This window comes from Patiria miniata, unplaced genomic scaffold (genome assembly GCF_015706575.1).
Source record: "Patiria miniata isolate m_02_andy unplaced genomic scaffold, ASM1570657v1 HiC_scaffold_2, whole genome shotgun sequence".
Classification (NCBI taxonomy): domain Eukaryota; kingdom Metazoa; phylum Echinodermata; class Asteroidea; order Valvatida; family Asterinidae; genus Patiria; species Patiria miniata.
Window position 1 is genome coordinate 12,644,407 of NW_024037058.1, and position 18,025 is coordinate 12,662,431.

An 18,025-nucleotide genomic window follows, 5' to 3' on the forward strand; every position below is an offset into this window, starting at 1 on the left:
ACATGTAAAATGTTGACGTGTGGCTATTTTTTTGTGCAGCCTAGCTGGCGATACGCCGAACTTCACTCTACCGGCCTCCATGCCCCACGGACACTGGTGCTACGAAGTAGTAAAGTACGAGTGCGACTGCGAGCTAGTTATTTGACCTTCAGCGGCTGGAACAACTGGACTGATTTTTTTTTCAAAAGTTCTCATTCTCGAAGTCGAAAATACTTTCGACAGATTTGTTGTAGGCCTAACTGGTAAGTACTATTGTTAACATGGTTAATGTTAGCTGGAGTTACCCAGCCTAGCCCTAAATGACAACCCAATGAAAATGTCAACGATACAATTTAGGGCTGGGTAACTCCAGCATGTCCAGCTAGCCGGTACAACTATAGAATGCAGGGCCACTTTACTCTACATCCGCGTCTCCGTACGGCTGCGTGGAGGCGTGGAACCGCAGTCGACCTACCTCCGAAAATCGATCGTGGAGTCGTGGAGCCGCAGAGAATTGCGCCCTCTATCGGTGCGCGTCTCTGCGACTCCGCGACTCCGCGCCTCCGCCACTCCAGTGCCCCGCGTCTCCGCGATTCTGCGACTCCAAGACTCCGCGCCTCCGCCACTCCAGAGAGTGCCCCGTCGCCCTCCTCCCTTCCTAATTTGCGCGCCCATTTAAAGCGATTCTGCGACTCCAAGACTCCGCGCCTCCGCCACTCCAGACAGTGCCCCGTCGCCCTCCTCCCTTCCTAATTTGCGCGCCCATTTAAAATGGGTACGGATGCTTCGTTCTCAAAAACATTCCGCCGAGAATTGCGCCCTCTATCGGCGCGAGTCTCTGCGACTCCGCGACTCCGCGCCTCCGCCACTCCAGTGCCCCGCGTCTCCGCGATTCTGCGACTCCAAGACTCCGCGCCTCCGCCACTCCAGACAGTGCCCCGTCGCCCTCCTCCCTTCCTAATTTGCGCGCCCATTTAAAGCGATTCTGCGACTCCAAGACTCCGCGCCTCCGCCACTCCAGATAGTGCCCCGTCGCCCTCCTCCCTTCCTAATTTGCGCGCCCATTTAAAATGGGTATGGATGCTTCGTTCTCAAAAAAATTCCGCCGAGAATTGCGCCCTCTATTGGCGCGAGTCTCTGCGACTCCGCGCCTCCGCCACTGCGGCCACTCCATGCCCCGCGTCTCCGCGACTCCAAGACTCCGCGCCTCCGCCACTCCAGACAGTGCCCCCAACACATTTACAAGCAAGTGCATTCCTTCGCTGTACTTAGCACTTTTTGCAGGTTTGCATATCTATTACTCCTATTCCATCCATGATCCACGCCTCCAGGCAAAATAAAAAACCTTGCTTCGGCGTGGCCCTGCATTCTATAGTTGCTCCAGCTAGCCTATTGTGCATTAATTGTGCATATTTTGTCCTAACGTTTCATCTGTTTATCAAGTTGAGCCTCCATCTCCATGATCTCATCTTCGCATTTAGCTTGACTTGAGTAACTCCAGCTGACATGCTCCATTTTCATTCACATGTGAAAATGGAGCATGTCATTGTCAGCTGGAGTTACTCAACTTCTCAAGCTACTTCGCATTTATTATTAATTTAACGCTTGCATTACGCAAATTAAATGTGAGTGCGTAGAAATAGGACCGCGTAGTTTTTTTAAAGGGTCTGACGATTCCTGACGCTATGACTTGTAAAAACGTCAATTTCACTCGAACCAACTCGACCGTTCACTAATCGCTACTTCTAGAACTTGAGGAGTAAACATTTAGAAGACACCCAATCCATCATGTTCATCATCATGTGCACACGGATCGGGTGCCTTCTAATTAAGTAACCGTTCACCAACTCGACCGTCATGTTGTAGGCCTTGGCCCTACCTGCTCGATCATTGACCAACTCGGCTTCATCTGGACCGTTTGCCAACTCGAGTCAACCCGTCCGTCATGATCGTACAGCTGGACGAGTTGGCGTACGCTGTATGCACTGCCATACGTCAACTCGCCCAGCTGTTGTACAACTTGACTAATTTATAAAAGTTCTGTTTAGGAATAGGAAAGAATGTTGACACCTGATCACACCACTTCAGCAATTGTGTATGTAAGGCCCAAAAAAAAAAAATTCGGTCTCTGGTCAGACCAAAGTTCCGGAATTGACGCGGCCACGCGGCTTTTTTTTTTTTTTTTGCTTTTTTTTTTTTTCTTCAAGCTTGGATTGTACAGACAAGGTTAAATTTAAATTCTTTTATTTTGGCAAAAAACAGACAAACATACAATGGTATTACAAACAAACGTATTACATGTAAATACAGAGCCAAGGATAACCCGAAAAGCTGTTTATAAGACGGCTTAATTCCATCTGGGTCCTTAAAAACACACATACAAGTACAAGTACAAATAAAAAAGTTCAATAAAAATTGCACTGGATCTAGCAACAGAAAAATAATTTAAAGAAAAAATCACAGAAAGCACAAACATTTCGGCTGCTTAAAAAACAAAATTAATACGAAGAGAGATGTTCTTTCACTGCCCTTTTAAAATGAGGAAGATTGTTTGAACATTTGATGCTGTTTGGAAGTAAATTCCATTGATGAATTCCGGTATAAAAAAATGAAGTGCACTCTTGCCCTTTAATTCTTGGAACAACAAAATTGGTGGAACTTCCCCTGGTAGAATAATTGTGCATATCTGAGACCTTCCTAAATTTATGACACAGAAAGTCTGGTGCCATTTCATGAAAAATTTTTAAAACATGATTCAGCTTGAGTTGTGTGACGCGGTCATTAACGTTTAACATGCCCAGCTTGTTCAGTTCTGCTTGACCAATATGTGATCTGGAATCCATGTTTAAAATAAACCGGACTAATTTATTTTGGGTAGTTTGGATCCTTTTCTTCAATTTTACCGACAACGCAGAGTACCAGGATGAACAACAATAGTCAAAATGACATTGTATTAGAGCAGAACAGAGTGTTTTTCGGGATCTCTCATTCAAACAGTTAGCATGTCTGTATAAAAATTGCAATCTAGCACCTGCTATTTTGATTACAGAATTTGCAGTGTCCTCACTAGTTAGACTCTGATCGAGTTTTATGCCCAGATATTTAACTGAATTTGAAGGAGTAACAATCTTTCCATTACAGCACACGTCAAATTTGTCAACACTACTAAGTTTCTGTTTGGATCCGAAGAGGATAGACTCAGTTTTGCCAAGATGCAAAGACAGTTTGTTATCGATTAGCCACTGCCTGCATGATTCAAGTTCCCTACTCAAACTGTCAGCTATTACTTCCGGGTCTTTACCCGAAATGAATAGGGCGCTGTCATCAGCATACAGCAGCAAATCAGATTTAACGCTCATTTTCATATCATTTACATAACAGAGAAAGAGAAGTGGCCCTAATACACTGCCCTGTGGAACACCACATGTTATACCCATTGGTTGAGATTCAACCTGGTTGACACTGACAACTTGCTGTCTATTACATGTAGAAAGATATGATTGAAACCAATGAATAGAATCCGAATGAATACCCATAGCTAGTAACTTTTTACATAAGATCACATGGTCTACAGTGTCAAAAGCCTTCTGTAAATCCAATAACACCATACCTGTATAATTACCTTTGGCCATCTGAGATCGAATGTGATCAGTTAGATGAATCAAGCAAGTGTCAGTTGAATAGGAACTTCTGAATCCAGATTGTAGATTATAAATAAGGTTGTTGTCAGTGAAATATTTGTCCAATTGATTGTATACAGCTCTTTCTAACAGTTTAGCTATTGCACTTAGTATGCTGACCGGTCTGTAATTGCCAACATCAGATCTACATGTACTATTTTTCTTAAATAATGGCCTAACTCTAGCAAACTTTAGTTCAGTGGGAACAATATTACTGGTTATTGACAAATTAATGATGAATGAAACAGGGTCTTGTAGTACATTAGCACCATCTTTAAGGAATTTGACCGGTATATTGTCTGGACCTGTGCTCTTATTAGAGTTTAATTTGAGCAATTCTTTATACACAAAATCAGTAGTTACAGCAGAAAGCTTGAGGCAATCAGGAGTGACACCTTTACTTTCGTAGTAATCCTTGAAGGCTCTGGATTCAGTCCCAAAGGTTTTATTGGCACTTGGCAGTTTGTTCACCAATTCAGAGGCAACTGTGGTATAGAACTTGTTGAAATAGTTGGCCACTTTATTTGTATCAAAACAAAATTCGCAGTCAACCTCAAGAACCACTCTAGCTTGACCCTTAGCCTTATTGCTGTAACCAAGTGTTTTAAACTGTTTCCAAAGTTGTTTTGAGTTATTTCTGTGTTCTTCGATCTTACGACTGAAATAATTAGCTTTAGCAGACCTTACATCCCTCTGGATTTTATTTCTGATTTGACAGTATGCTTTATAAAGAGCAGACTTATTTCTGTCTTTCCTGAATTTGTGCAGGAGTTGGTCTCTTATCCTGATATTTTCAAGAATCTCATGATGGAACCAAGGCTCCGTCCTGGTCTTTAATCTAATCTCCTTTACTGGAGCAACAGTGTCAATAATCTGCAAAAGGGTACATTTAAGGGTGGGTACTATTTTGCTTTTTTGGTGTCCTCATGTACATTGGTGTCCTCCATAATTTGCCTTGGTGCTTTCGATCATTTGCCTTGGTACAATTTCCCATTCCTTGGTGCTCTTTGGTAAAAAAAATTGAGAGGGCGCTGTTGGAGCTACCGCGGAACATTTTGGAAAAAAAAAAGATCGACGCGCATGATTAAAATGGACGCGCGCGCTGACCAGAGACCGACTTATTTTTTTGGGGGGCCTAACCTGGAAAACTGACACTATGAGGAACTCACTCTAAAGACTCTGTGGGGAGTTTACTAATCAAACTAAACTAAACTCAGGATGTTTGAAAGGAAAAGTCGCGAGGAAATTGAATTGATACTAATAGAGACACAGACACAATTTTAGATTTCAAACAAAAAAAGGAGAAAAAAGAATTTATGGAAAGGATTCCCATATATCTGGCCATCACTTGTCACCCTGTGTACAACACCCTATGGGACTGTTCTGAAAATTTCTAAGTGTTTTTTTTGTAAAAATTCAAAATTTTTCCTTGCTAATTTTGACTTTTTGTTATCACTTTCTGATGGGATAGGTCATTTAAGGGGAAAATTACTGATGGCCAGATATGGAAATCTTTCCGAATTGATATCGAAGAACTTCAAAAGTAAAGCAAAATGACAACAACAAAAAAACACGAAAATCAAGACTCAAAGTCAAACCAAAAAAAAAAAATAAAACCCTAACACCAAGTTCCAACACAGTGAGAATATCTTTCAACACTCAAACAGGAACAAGGTCAATGAGAATGACTTGACGAGCAGACAAATCCAACCAGGATACACCACTCCAGTTAAGATGAACTTGAACTTAAAATGAAATACTGTGTACTGGATGTACACTGCTGGTCTACTGGCTAAAAACTAAATGTGTCTTGACCATGTGGTACATGTACATGTACCAGCAGCTTATAGGGGGGCTTTTGGGTTACGTAAACAAACAGGGGGACACACTTCCAAGAAAGGGGGGGGGCGAGCATCTAAACTAAAACTAAAATTATTTGCTTTTTCTAAGGGGAGCTACTCCTATTTAATACACTATAATAAATCATAAAAAGATACAAGTAAAACTTGGCCCTGCCACATGTACAGGGTCTATATGGAGAGTCAAGACAATTTTCTAAGTATTTCCTAACAAAACTGGAAATGTTTCTAGAAACATTTCCAATTTTGTTAAGAAATACTTATTTGTCCTCTGCATCAGGATCCTTGTTCTTGTCTGGATGATACGTGACAGCGAGTTTCCGGAAAGGTTTCCTGAAACATTTCCAATTTCCAATTTTCTGAGTATACAGTGTTTAAAAACGTCGGTGAAGGGCAAAACCTAATTTGATTCATTTCCAATTTTGTTGGGGAATACTTTGAAAATTGTCTTGACTCTCCATCCCAGATTCATGTCATTTTTGCAATGACTGACCTTCATTGTGATGATGTGAAGAAAAAAGTGGCGTCAGGTTGCAACATTCTTTCCACAGTTTAAAAGTTGGAGCTACAGTACATGTAGTCAATTGACTGTCCAAAATATGTCCAGGTTGTGTGACTTCGTGCTAGCCCTACAAAGAGGGCTTTGTCTCTCTATTCTCTGTCGCCTTCCGTTTAATTTTCCCTGGTTTAAATTAATCAGACTGATGACCAGTATACAAGTACATTTCAGACTCAGTACGTACATACATGTATGCTTGTAGCTAAACTTAGAAATTATCATTTAACAGGGTGCCTCTCAAGAAGACTTCAAAATGCAGTACCAAATTTTCCTGAAGATTGGAGCCGTATGTTTGACAGTTCTTCTGTTGGTGGTGGAAGGCAAGGAGGAAGACTACTACAAGCTCCTTGGGATAAAGCGCACAGCAACAGACAAGGAGATCAAGAAAGCATTCCGGAAACTCGCTGTCATATATCATCCAGACAAGAACAAGGATCCTGATGCAGAGGCCAAATTTGTAGAGATTGCAAAAGGTACACAATACTTTCAAGAACACGTATGTTAAATGTGGCATCATATACACCAGTATTCCATAATGATTTCGCGTTTGTACTGCATACGTGTACATGTAAGTGCATCCAACTTTCAATTGACCTAGATCGCAGTAGAATCACGTCAACGCAGCTTGGGAAAAAATTGTCCAATTATAAACAAATCAACATGAAACGTGTAATCTCAAAATCTCAAAATATACAAAATTCCATTCTAAGGCCAAAAAAAAGGAGTCAGTCTCTGATCAGCGCGCGTCGATTTAGATTATACACGTCATTTTTTTGGAGGGGGGGTTCAAATTTTTCGGTTTAAAATCTACAACAGCTTCCACTATTGTAGCATCGCCTCAATATGTTTACCAAGGAGCGCCAAGCAATGGGGAAGGGCACAAAGGCAAATGATGGAGAACACCAAGACACAGGATGATGAAGGACACCAAGGTACATGAGAAAACAAAAAAGCAAGCATGAAAAAAAAGCCTCCCCCCCCAAAAAAAAACCCCGCATCATCGCATCAATTTCGGAAAGTTGGTCTGACCACAGACCGCCTTTTTTTTTTTTTGGCCTTTGAAGGGGCGTGGCTACATGACAGCGAGCGATGCTGTAGGTCAGTTACAGGCAGGGCAAACATGAACTATTTTGGATTTTAAAATTCATCAAAGGAACAAAAACCAAGTTAAAGTTTCAAAAGCAAAAATGAGCAAAGAAAAACACGGACAATTTATCTCAATCTTTTGACTGACATTGTAGTAACACTATCACAATCAAAGTGACAAGTGTGCATGTACCAGTAACCTTGCATTTTAGCAATACTTATTAATTAACATGTACAAAAAGGAGCTTTGTAATTGTGTGCATTCAATTTTAACCTGAAAATCAATTTTCACTTGAAGCTACATGAAGGTTATTTTGTGATGACTTGTCCTGGTACCGGTACTGTAAGATAAAGTGGAACCAAGATTCAATTTTTATTGCATGCGGTAAAAAGAATACAGAGAAAAATATCTACACTTCCAACTATCATAATTGACCTATCGCGGTAGAATCGCGTCAAATCTTAGACAAACAAAACTTAGTGTACAAAACTTCCATATGGTTGTCTAAGGGGCGTGGCTAAATCTCAAACGGCGATAGGTCAATTAACAATTGTGGACTGCTGTGAATGTGGGATATGATGTTTTTAACACCAGAGGGGCGCATAGCACCTGAGGCGGAGCTGAGGGTGCTACATGTATGCGCCCCAAGGGGGTTAAAAACGGCCTATCCCACATCACAGCAGTCAACAATTGTTTTGTCAAATCATGCCAATAACTCAAAAAGATAAATGGTTGTAAACAATTTAAATCACCGCTTTGTAACCTTTGAAAACTGAAGGTTGTGATGTCCTGCTGGACATGAGCCTGAGCAGTTGACGTTGCAGTTCTCATTGCGCAAAGTTAGCGCACTGGCAGGTTCCAAAGGCACGCCCAACAAATGCAGTGCGATATCACCCTCAGTGTGTGCTTTGTGGCATGCGTTTTTATTGTCCAGACACATGGCCGTCCTAGATCAATGAAATTTCAGCATCCAAGCACACGATACATGTATAACAAATGTATTTAATTATATTTTCTGAACTCCAGCATATGAAGTTCTGTCAGATCCTGAACAGCGGAGACTCTATGATCAGCTGGGAAGGAAACAATTTGAAAATCGCGGCAATCACGGCAGCAGAGGAGGAACGAGACAAGGATCTCAGCAGAGAGGAAACTTTGATTACAAATCCTTCTTCAGAGACTTTGACAGCAGTTTCAGCAACTTCAGGAACAGGAGACGATCAGGAGGTGACAACAGGAGGGGCAATGGCTTTAACTTCTTTGGAGATGATTTCTGGGAGGGATTTGACGACGATTTCTTTGGCTCTGGTGCTTTTGAGTCCTTGCACAAAAACAAAGCAAGAGTAAGTCCAAAAATGGCCTGTAATCTATTGAAAGTGTATACATGTAGCCATGGTTTCTTCAAAATTTCTTTTCCCGTTTGTGATTTTGTTTTGGTCAGTTTTGCACCAAGTTTTGTACAATGAAATAATAATATTAATAATAGTGCTTAAATAGCACTTTACATCATTTCAACGATCTCAAACCTCCCCAATCATTTAAAATCCACTGGAAAGTTTTGAAGGAATGGTCATGCACAGTGGTGAAGTTTGAATGATTCATCATACACTGGGGGGTGTGATTTTTTGGTCAGTTTACCCCAACTCCCTTGAAACTATTTTTTCAAGGAAGCTTCAAATCCTACAAATGCAGGAAACGAATGGAACTTCTTTTAACTTGAAAGGGGTCATACGTGTATACACGTACGTTTGTAAATATAAAGTGGCTGGGCTCCGTGAATCTCAATTCTACAGATTCCTCCTCAACCTGCTGGATTTAGGGTCAAAGGTATTATACACAACAGTGGAATTTTTGTATTAATTTCCAACAATTGTTGGCCCACCATCATTGGAATGTTTTTTTGTTTTTTTTCAAATACTGCCCCCAATCTACATGTACCAAATTTAGTAAGTCCACATTTTGTTTGCAATCGATTACACAGCCAGTTTGTCCTGTTCCCTGACTGGACAATTTCCCGAAGTCTATAATTGCTCTGTTTCGTCTGAAGGAGAGTCAGAGAACCGGACTATAAGAACAGCGTTTTTTTGTTCGCTTTTCCAGCATTTATATAAACCCAAACCAGGTCAGTGTAACAATGGTTGCTATAAAATACTAACCCCAAAATCTGTCCATTTCTGAAAATTCAGCAAAAGCAAATGTTGTTCGAATGTATAATACCTTTAATCACGATAAGCATTGAGAGTGTCATTCCAATTGAAGTTTGAAAGATTACACCCCACCTTGTGATTAAAACTCTCTAATTTGTTTACATGTACTCATTGCAGAATCACAGAGGAAGCCACGACTCCGTCTTTGGCAACGCATTTGATGATGTAACATTCCCCAATATGCACTCCAACATTCGTACCTCTCATTTCAGCACGACAACACACAGACATGGTAAGCTTATGCAGTCATCACTGCGATATGAAGTTTGAAAGGCATTAGGACTAGATTCTATTTCTTGGCATGTTTGCCAAAAGGAACACTTGACAGTTCATCTGTGTTAGGCTAACAGAAGGGAAAGAAATGAGCACATTTTTATATTTTTGTTCTTTCATGTATGTGATGTTATTTAGCCATCATCCAAAGTTTTGAAGGTGTCTATTAAATAGAATTGTGAGCTTGTCTTACATACGCAGTGTGGACTTCCGAACAAAAGACGTCCACATAATGTAGGTAGCAGCGACGAAGTGTGGACTTGCCCACGTCCACACAGTGTTTCCCCATATCTGGAAAACAGGTTTAGAGGCATTTTGGGGTTAGGTTTATCTGTAGCAGAATGAAGAGAAACACTAAAGGGAATCATTGAAAAAAAATTGGGTTGTAAGAGTTTTCACAGTTTGAGAAAAATGAGTTTTTCCACTGGTGTTCCTTAACTACACGAAAAGAAAGGAAAGTCCACACTAGGTATGTGAAACAAGTCTGGGTGTGTTTGTGTGTGTGTGTGTTTTTTTTGGGGTTTTTTTTAGTTTAGTTTAGCCTTGAATGTTGGTCTGCTCTGATCAGTTGCTAGGTAACTATGTACTTAACATGTAAATGTACATGTAGCTATGAGCAATATCAATACACGACAGATGCTGCATACAGTATGTGACACCATCCCAGATGTTAAATTCACACTCAGTGAATAACCACACTAAAAAGTACATTTACATATAGACAGGTATATCAATTTCCTCCAAAATATTGAGTGAACATTATATTGTGCATAATGAACAGGTACATGCATGTTATCAATTGGAAAGAATACAAAAAGTAATAGGAAGCATGACCCATCATAATTAGTTTGTGCACGTTAACTGATATACATCTACATGGACATGTACCAGTGGGGAATCTAGCTTTTAGGAAACGGTTAGTTGATATATAAGGTGGGGGGGGAATGAATGGCGTGCTAAAGGCATGCCCTGCCCCCCCCCCCCCCCCCCCCCCGAAAAATTTTGAAATCCACAATGCTTTCTATCTCCTTCATTCTAAGGCATTTATGGAAAGAAATTAGGAACATAAGCATTCCGTTTACAACATGTACATTTTTGGTCCCATTTCACTAGTATATTATTAGTCAGTGGCTGCGGCCCCATTTTACCCCTCCCTCCCCCCCCCCCCCCCCTCTAGATCCGCTACTGAATAACATACTGGCTTTTTTTATTAGAAATAATATTCAGCAATTATATTTTTACACTGGAAATGATTATTGGGTCCTTCTATAAATTTGGGGTCCCATTTTTGTTGGTGTCCCTGTTACATCTGACATAAGATGTTGTCAATTCAGAATGCATTCTTTGGTGCCTCCAAAAGTGCTTATGTATTAATGCAAAGTACCTGCTAAACAGTTCAAAGTAGTTTAAAGTCCATTTCAATGATATTTTCATGTCAAATTACATACAGGTCAGGTGTAACAGGGATGCCAAAATGTCACATTTTTGGACCCCAAATTTATAGAATGACCCCGTTATGCAGTGTTTCAAGTACAGCCACCTCTCGTTAATACAAACACTGTTAATACAAATTCTGGTTATAAAATAGCAAACACAAAGCCTTGGTCCCCACTGTGCACATATGTGCACATAACAAGGAATGTGACTGATGTTCCTCTTAATACAAAATTTTGATATAACAAACAATTTGGCTAGGTCCGAACAAGTTTGTATTAACGAGAGTCGACTGTAATAGGCCATGATGGAAGCTTTCAAATCATTCCTTGGGAACCTCATCAAACGTCTCCATCACAGTCAACAAACCCTCCTATGGAAACATGCATTGTCAGCCTGGTTATTACTTGGGTCAATATTGGTCAAGACCCCCATTGGTTTGAACACAGTAGGCCAGGAGGTGAGGAAGAATATTTTGACCATTGGTGACCTCTTAAGCAAGAGGAGGGTTAACTTAATTCTATTCCAAAGCTTAATACATGTATTTAGCCTCTTAATTTTTGTTCCTATGACCAGGATAAAAAAAGTGTACATACTGTATTACAATTCGGTATGTATTGTGATTTCCACAGCATCAACAACTGGACGGACGTGCAGAACAGTGACACAACGGGTTGGCAACACAATCACAACGTACACAGATTGCTCATAGGAATTTGGATTTAAAGAAGGTGCTCATAAGATCAGGATGTGCTGCAGCAGTTACAGCCTTGTGTAAGCCACTCAAACAACAAACACACACTTCTCGTTTAAATATCAAATGAATGCACAATTTCTTTTGGCACATCCCATATTTCTTTTAGGAGCCCTTATTGTGTCAATGACTACTATTTTTCTGTGACTGTTGGTATGGACATCTTACATCCCAGTATCACTAGCAATTATGGATTCATCTGGAAACAGAACTGAACAAATTCTACTATACAAATATTGACTGCTTTGAGTGGTGAAGTAAAACTAGCCTCCAGAGGTGATCCATGAAGCATTGTCATAGAATGCTCCATGGATCACCGAGGGAGGATAGTTTTACTACACCACGAGATAAAGCAGTCAATGTTTGTATTAACATCTCTCCCACAGATTCTGCTTGATTTTAAGCGATAACCCATTAATTTAATCTGAATACAATAAAACTTTACTTCTATTTGAATCCAAATTAGTTGAAAATTAACTTGCAGTTTTTCTAACTACCCCTTCACGGAATGTTGAACCCAGCTCCGTAGCGCTCCCACTTGGAAACAATACGCGCAAACGTGCAACGTGCAACGTACCCCTATGCATTTTGCACACAGTGCATATAGTACTTTGGTTGCCATGAGTATAGTACTTTGGTTGCTGTGGGTATTTTTGGAAGTGCACGGCAAGATAGCAAAAATAGAAAGTACCATGTGACTCGCTCTCGTCCAAACAAGACACAGAATCTGTGGGTGAGGTGTGATAGCGTTAACTATACTGCTCCAGCCTTTTCCCTTTTGTCTGAAAAGTCATCAATATCTTTATCATTCTATATTGAAAGATTCTGTGAAACCAATTTTTCTTAGGAACCTATTTTGTGCAACTTTCTACTCCTCTTAAATGTTCGTGTATGAAAACTATTTGACATCTCTTTTTGGTTAATTTTATTGAAAAGTACACTTCTTTTAAACGTTTAAAATTGTCCATGCTATTCCAGACAACTGAGGGCGCTGTTGCCATCATGTAATTTAGGAAGACACTGTTCAGTTTCGGGGTTTGTTGTTCATGTTGTGAACCCTAACATTTGCGCACTGACAACATTCGTGAGAAAAATTTGCTCACTGGCTTACTGCCATGCACTTACTCAACGACGAATCAAAGGAGGCTAATTTAGGACAGCAAAATATGCAAAAAATCTGGCAACCCTTTGTGCTGAAATGGCTGTGGCATTGAGGTTTCGGCCTGAAATGACATCACACTTTTGCTCATGAATATGGAAATTTGATTAGCATAAAAACTAAAAAGGCACCAAAATACCCTTGAAAATGGCAAAACAAAAATTGAAAATACATGTTAAGGTCAAATATGCGATACAAAGGTGTGTTTTCAAAGATTGCATTAAACAAATTACATTCCATGGGCCCTTTAACATTTAAATCTAGTATTATCATTCATTCTGACATATTTTTTTTTTAATGAGAGAGAGGGAAATACCCTGAACTATTTTTCTTTTAACTGTATTGGACAAGAGAAAATTCAGTGTTTTCACCATACATGTAGAAAGGGTCCCTGGTTTGAAGACAAAGGTATTTTGCCAAGTTTGCAATTTATCCTGACCCATTGAGGGAGTCATATTGTGTCTCTGAAGTCTGTACTTTTTAAAGTTATCACAGACTTTAAAGGGAATGTACAACATCTGCTTTTGCTGCAATTTTCAGAAATAAATGAATTTGGGGGATCAGTATGTAATAGCAAATATTGTTAAAATGACTTGTTTCACGTTTTGGGCTTGTAGATGCTGGGAAAAAAAACAAGAAAACCAATCATGTTCTTGTACTTCCCTGACCCCACTTAAGATGAATCAGAGCAATTTATAGACTTTGGGGAATGCAAGGTCAGAGAATCAGTCTAGAAGGCTTGTACCCCTTCACAGGTGTGTAATCAATTGCAAAGAAAATGCGGAATAACTAAATATGAAAAACTACAAGCAGTTTTTGAAGAAAAAAAAACAGTTTTCTCCAACGCAGGTCGGCCGACCAGCGTTGGAAAAATACAATTTTTCTTGAAAATGTCAGCACACCGGGAGCCACGATTTTACAGGATGCTTTAGACTTTCATTCCCTAACAATCCATTAAAGTATTTCGTGATAATTTGATCATTTCGTTTTGTGATGTTTGTAAATGTTGTATCTTCCCTTTAACCAGAGGCCTGTGTTTTCAGTGTTCTGGTGATGATGGCAATCTTCTTATCAAATAAACTTGCTTTCTTTCCTTTTTGTTTAGCTCATGATATTGGAACCGAAAGAGTTTAATTTGAGCAGAAATATTTGACAGAGCATGCCACTATTTTCAGTGTTTAGATGGAGCTGCGGAGATAATTTTGTTTCAAAGTTGGAGCAATTTTTATTCATTATTTATTTCTTATAGTATTGTGTATAAAACAAGAATTTCTTTATTTTGGATCAGTACATGTACTTTTCTGCCTATCTGTAAAAATCCTGCGAACATAATTAATACATGTACATTGTAAATATGGTACAAAAGATTTGCAATAAAGATAATTATAGTTTAATAAAGTAATTTTTTAAAGAACAAGGTTCTTTGAAGGTTCTTTCTCTGAAATAGTAAATCGAGTTTTAAAAAAGTACTTCACTCCCTATATAGGTCTAAAGGGGGTAGTCTGAGTATCATCCGTTATCCACGGAGCCAATCTCCTGTATAATGAACGTCTTATATGTCAAAAGCATGTGCAGATTTATGCGATCTTGCGCCTCAGCCAATCGGAGTCGACTTTACTAAACCTGTGATTGGTTTAGAATGCAAGGAGCTGCTGTACATGACAGCCTTCGCCTCCAGCTGGCCCCAATCTCAAATTGTAAAATACATGTACATCCGTGGTGAAGACAAATTTGGACAGTTTCATGTATCTCCTGAAATATCCATGTACATTGTGTATTTTCTTGCACCCCTATAAAAACTAACAAGCTAGCCCCACCTCCCCCACCCTACCTATTGGTTTTCGGATTCCAAAGTGTCCGGAGGAAAAAAAACCTGTCTACATTTCAGAATGTTTTGCTGATGACCCCTCCCCCCCCCCCCTTACGAAAATTCCTGGATCCGCCCCTGTCACCTGTTGTGATCCACGCTTTTGAGGGGTCGTTTGTTTTAATCATCGGACTTTTTGCAAGGTGTCAAAATGCCACTTATAAATGGACGAGCCATCGACTAAATATCACGCTGCCATAGCTGCTGGGACGTGGACCACAGGGCTTCCCGATCACTCTGGGCCGGTGTAGCGTGAATATCCGACTCCATGCAAATGTGGACTCGTGCGTTGGTATTGTTGCGCATTCGTACAAGTACGAGAATATGCTTTTTGAAATTGTAGGATCACCTACGGGAGAGTGACCTGCCACGTGCGAGGGATTATCCAAAAATAGGGAAAAAGAGTCCGATTGTCGCATTTTCATATGACACCGGCCTCCAAAAATAATTCCTTACCCTTTCATTCTACATGACCTACAGAAACTTCATTTGGGTCGAAATAGTGATTAGCCGACATCACAATTCATATCAATTTACCAATTTAACAGTCTTCAATTAGCCTGTAATCAAACATTATTTTCCTGAAAAAATAATGTGAGCAGTACATCTTCATCCTCAATTCTATACAAATTAAAACAAAAACAAAAATAACCCTTTAGGCCAAAAAAAAAAGTCTCCGGTTTCTGGTATGCGCGCGCGTCGCCGTAGCCATGCGCGTCGGCAAAATGAAAAAGTTTTTTTTTTCAATGAAAGATTATGTCTCAAAACCGCCAAACTCACTGGTTTGACTGGAATCCTGCTGCTGCACAATTTTAACGTGTTTTAGATGGGCTTATGGTCGAGAATAAGCTTTATGTGGCCTCTCTGGACTCCCAATCCCATATAGGCCTATTTGCACTGAGTTTAGTCGGGCACCATTTGCAGTCATCAGCCGACATTTGAAGCAAAAAAATCAGGTAAAAAAAAACAAAAAAGCCGCGTCGCCGCACCACTTTTTGTGCAAGCTCCATACCAGAAACCGGAGACTTTTTTTTTTGGCCTTATAAAAGGGCTGGGTTATTTTGACCATCTCACAGTCGGGGAGGGGGGGGGGCGGATTTTGGAATTATGGCTAATTAATTATTTATATGAACGAATGGTAATTCTGCTTTGTGTATACGTATGGGGAAATTCAGTTTTCACGGTGCGTAGCGTGCACCGGTACGGGTGTGCTACAACCCCGCGCTCCGATTTTTGTTTTGGGAATCAAAAGATGCGCAAAGACTCGAGGCTAAAAAAGTCAGGACAGCTCGGGTCGCGAAAATATTTCTTTCCAATTCCAAGGGTATCGCGGAGAAAAGTTGAGGTGGAAGGGGGGGGGGCGGATTCCGCCTCGGCCCTTTAGGGTTAAAAATGTAGACGAAAACATCATCAACCAGGACACCACATTACACCCGGGGGTGCTTTTCATGATGTGCATCATAGCGCTTCGCTCGTACCCCCGCCCTAGCCCTGCAAACGGCCTAGGGCGCTGGGGGCCGGGAAGAGATGATGAGCTTCACATAATCTTGTGTATGAATTGGGGATGTCTTTAAGGGTAACTAATCAATGACATATTATACTTGTATAAAGACATAATTATAGCTGCAGCTTTTTAAAGGGTGCAGGCCAGTAAATCACGATTTGCATGCCCTCAAATTCTTCGGTATTTGAGCATATTGTGCATGTGAGCCATGTACTTGAGGGTTTGTAAAAAATATGGATGAAGCCTTGCACACGTCTGTGAACTTATAGTCCTGTGCAATCTGGACATTTGGGCTCCAAAAGCGCTCTATTTTGCAATGGAGTGTAGGCATCGTTTTTCTAAATGGCGAAGGGCTTCGGGACTACTTTAAGGGGTGATCATCTTCGGATGGAACTTTCTCCTAAAAGTCACAGGTTGACCCCCAAAAATTGAAAAGAAAACGAAAGGTGATGAAATATATACGCTTAAATTTGATGTGTGTCTCGAACACCTTGGAGAGTGAATTGTGAGTATTTTTCCTGACTTATTTAAGTGGGGATATTTATCATTTGGGTCTATAGCAATTTATTGAGCCCATACGGGTGCACACCGGTAAAATTAATAGGGTCAGTAAATCCATCCGCCGAGGTCATGAATAAAGTTATACCCTCAAATATTCCATATTAGAGAGTTCTGAGAGCCAAAAAATTGGGGACTAATTGAAGAGATATGGCAATGAACCTCTGGCCCGGACTTGGGGCTTTGAATTCTGAGCATTTTGGATGCAATTGGGCTCGTAAGTGGCGCTTTTTTGCCATGTTGTGGAGGGATTGGATGGCCAACCCACCCAAAAATGAAAAGAAAAATGAAAGATGACATGTTGATCTTCATTTTTTTTCTGTGCAGCTTAATACCTGTGAGAGTTCTTAGTATTTAAAAAAAAAAAAAGAGTTAAATATGGGCACTTAGCACTTGTGTCTATGGGAATTTTAATACAGGGTTAAGGTTGCAGCCATAGGACACTCTCGTAAAGTAGGTGGCGCTCTTCATCACTGCCGACTGTGACTTCACTCGTACCCCCCGCCCTACAAACAGTTTGCAGGGCGGGGGGTACGAGCGAAAACTATGACACGCTTTTTCCGACAGGCCGATTTTTCGCCCGGCCCGAGTTTGCTTATCGCGCGTCCCCGCGGCCTGGCTCGCTCATAAAATGAGCCGGTTGCAATTTGCCAATCTGCAACAAGCCCCTGTTATGCCACTGGGTAGTATATGAAAACCATTCTGTGATATAGTGTTATTAATCGTCGGATTTGAACAGCGCCCCCATTGAAACTTAGAGCCCCACAATATTCAGAGAGGATGTTTGAAAAGTATGATATTTTTTTTTTGAATCTCCTTACATGATGCACGCTTTGATAAACCCCATTCCCACATAGACTGGTTCCCATACGTAGTCTAATATTTGAAGAAGAAAAACTGACTCGAGACTTGACTTAACTTGAAAAAAAATAGACTTGGGACTAGACTTGACTTGTGAAAAAATATTATTGACTTGAGACTTGACTTGACTTGGGAAAAAAAATGACTTGGAAACTTGACTTGGCTTGCTAAAATTTGACTTAGGACTTGACTTGACTTGTAAAAAAAATGACTTGGTTACAACTCTGACATCTGTGGTTAAGAT

General features: G+C 40.4%; 1 protein-coding gene across 1 annotated transcript; it reads left to right on the plus strand.

Annotated features, from left to right (window-relative positions):
* Window positions 1–92: 92 nt before the first annotated feature.
* LOC119726540 (dnaJ homolog subfamily B member 9-like) lies at window positions 93–13,611 on the plus strand. The gene is made up of 5 exons (XM_038198269.1): window positions 93–242; window positions 6,307–6,550; window positions 8,191–8,507; window positions 9,489–9,603; window positions 11,711–13,611. The coding sequence occupies exons 2-5, from the start codon at window positions 6,331–6,333 to the stop codon at window positions 11,788–11,790; spliced, it is 732 nt and encodes a 243-aa protein (XP_038054197.1). The 5' UTR covers window positions 93–242; window positions 6,307–6,330; the 3' UTR covers window positions 11,791–13,611.
* The last annotated feature ends 4,414 nt before the right edge of the window (window positions 13,612–18,025 follow it).

Coding starts and splice junctions, on each gene's coding strand:
- LOC119726540 (XM_038198269.1), top strand. CDS start 6,331: ATGCAGTACCAAATTTTCCTGAAGATTGGAGCCGTATGTTTGACAGTT. Junction 6,551..8,190: donor ATTTGTAGAGATTGCAAAAG/GTACACAATACT, acceptor TCTGAACTCCAG/CATATGAAGTTCTGTCAGAT. Junction 9,604..11,710: donor CACGACAACACACAGACATG/GTAAGCTTATGC, acceptor TGATTTCCACAG/CATCAACAACTGGACGGACG.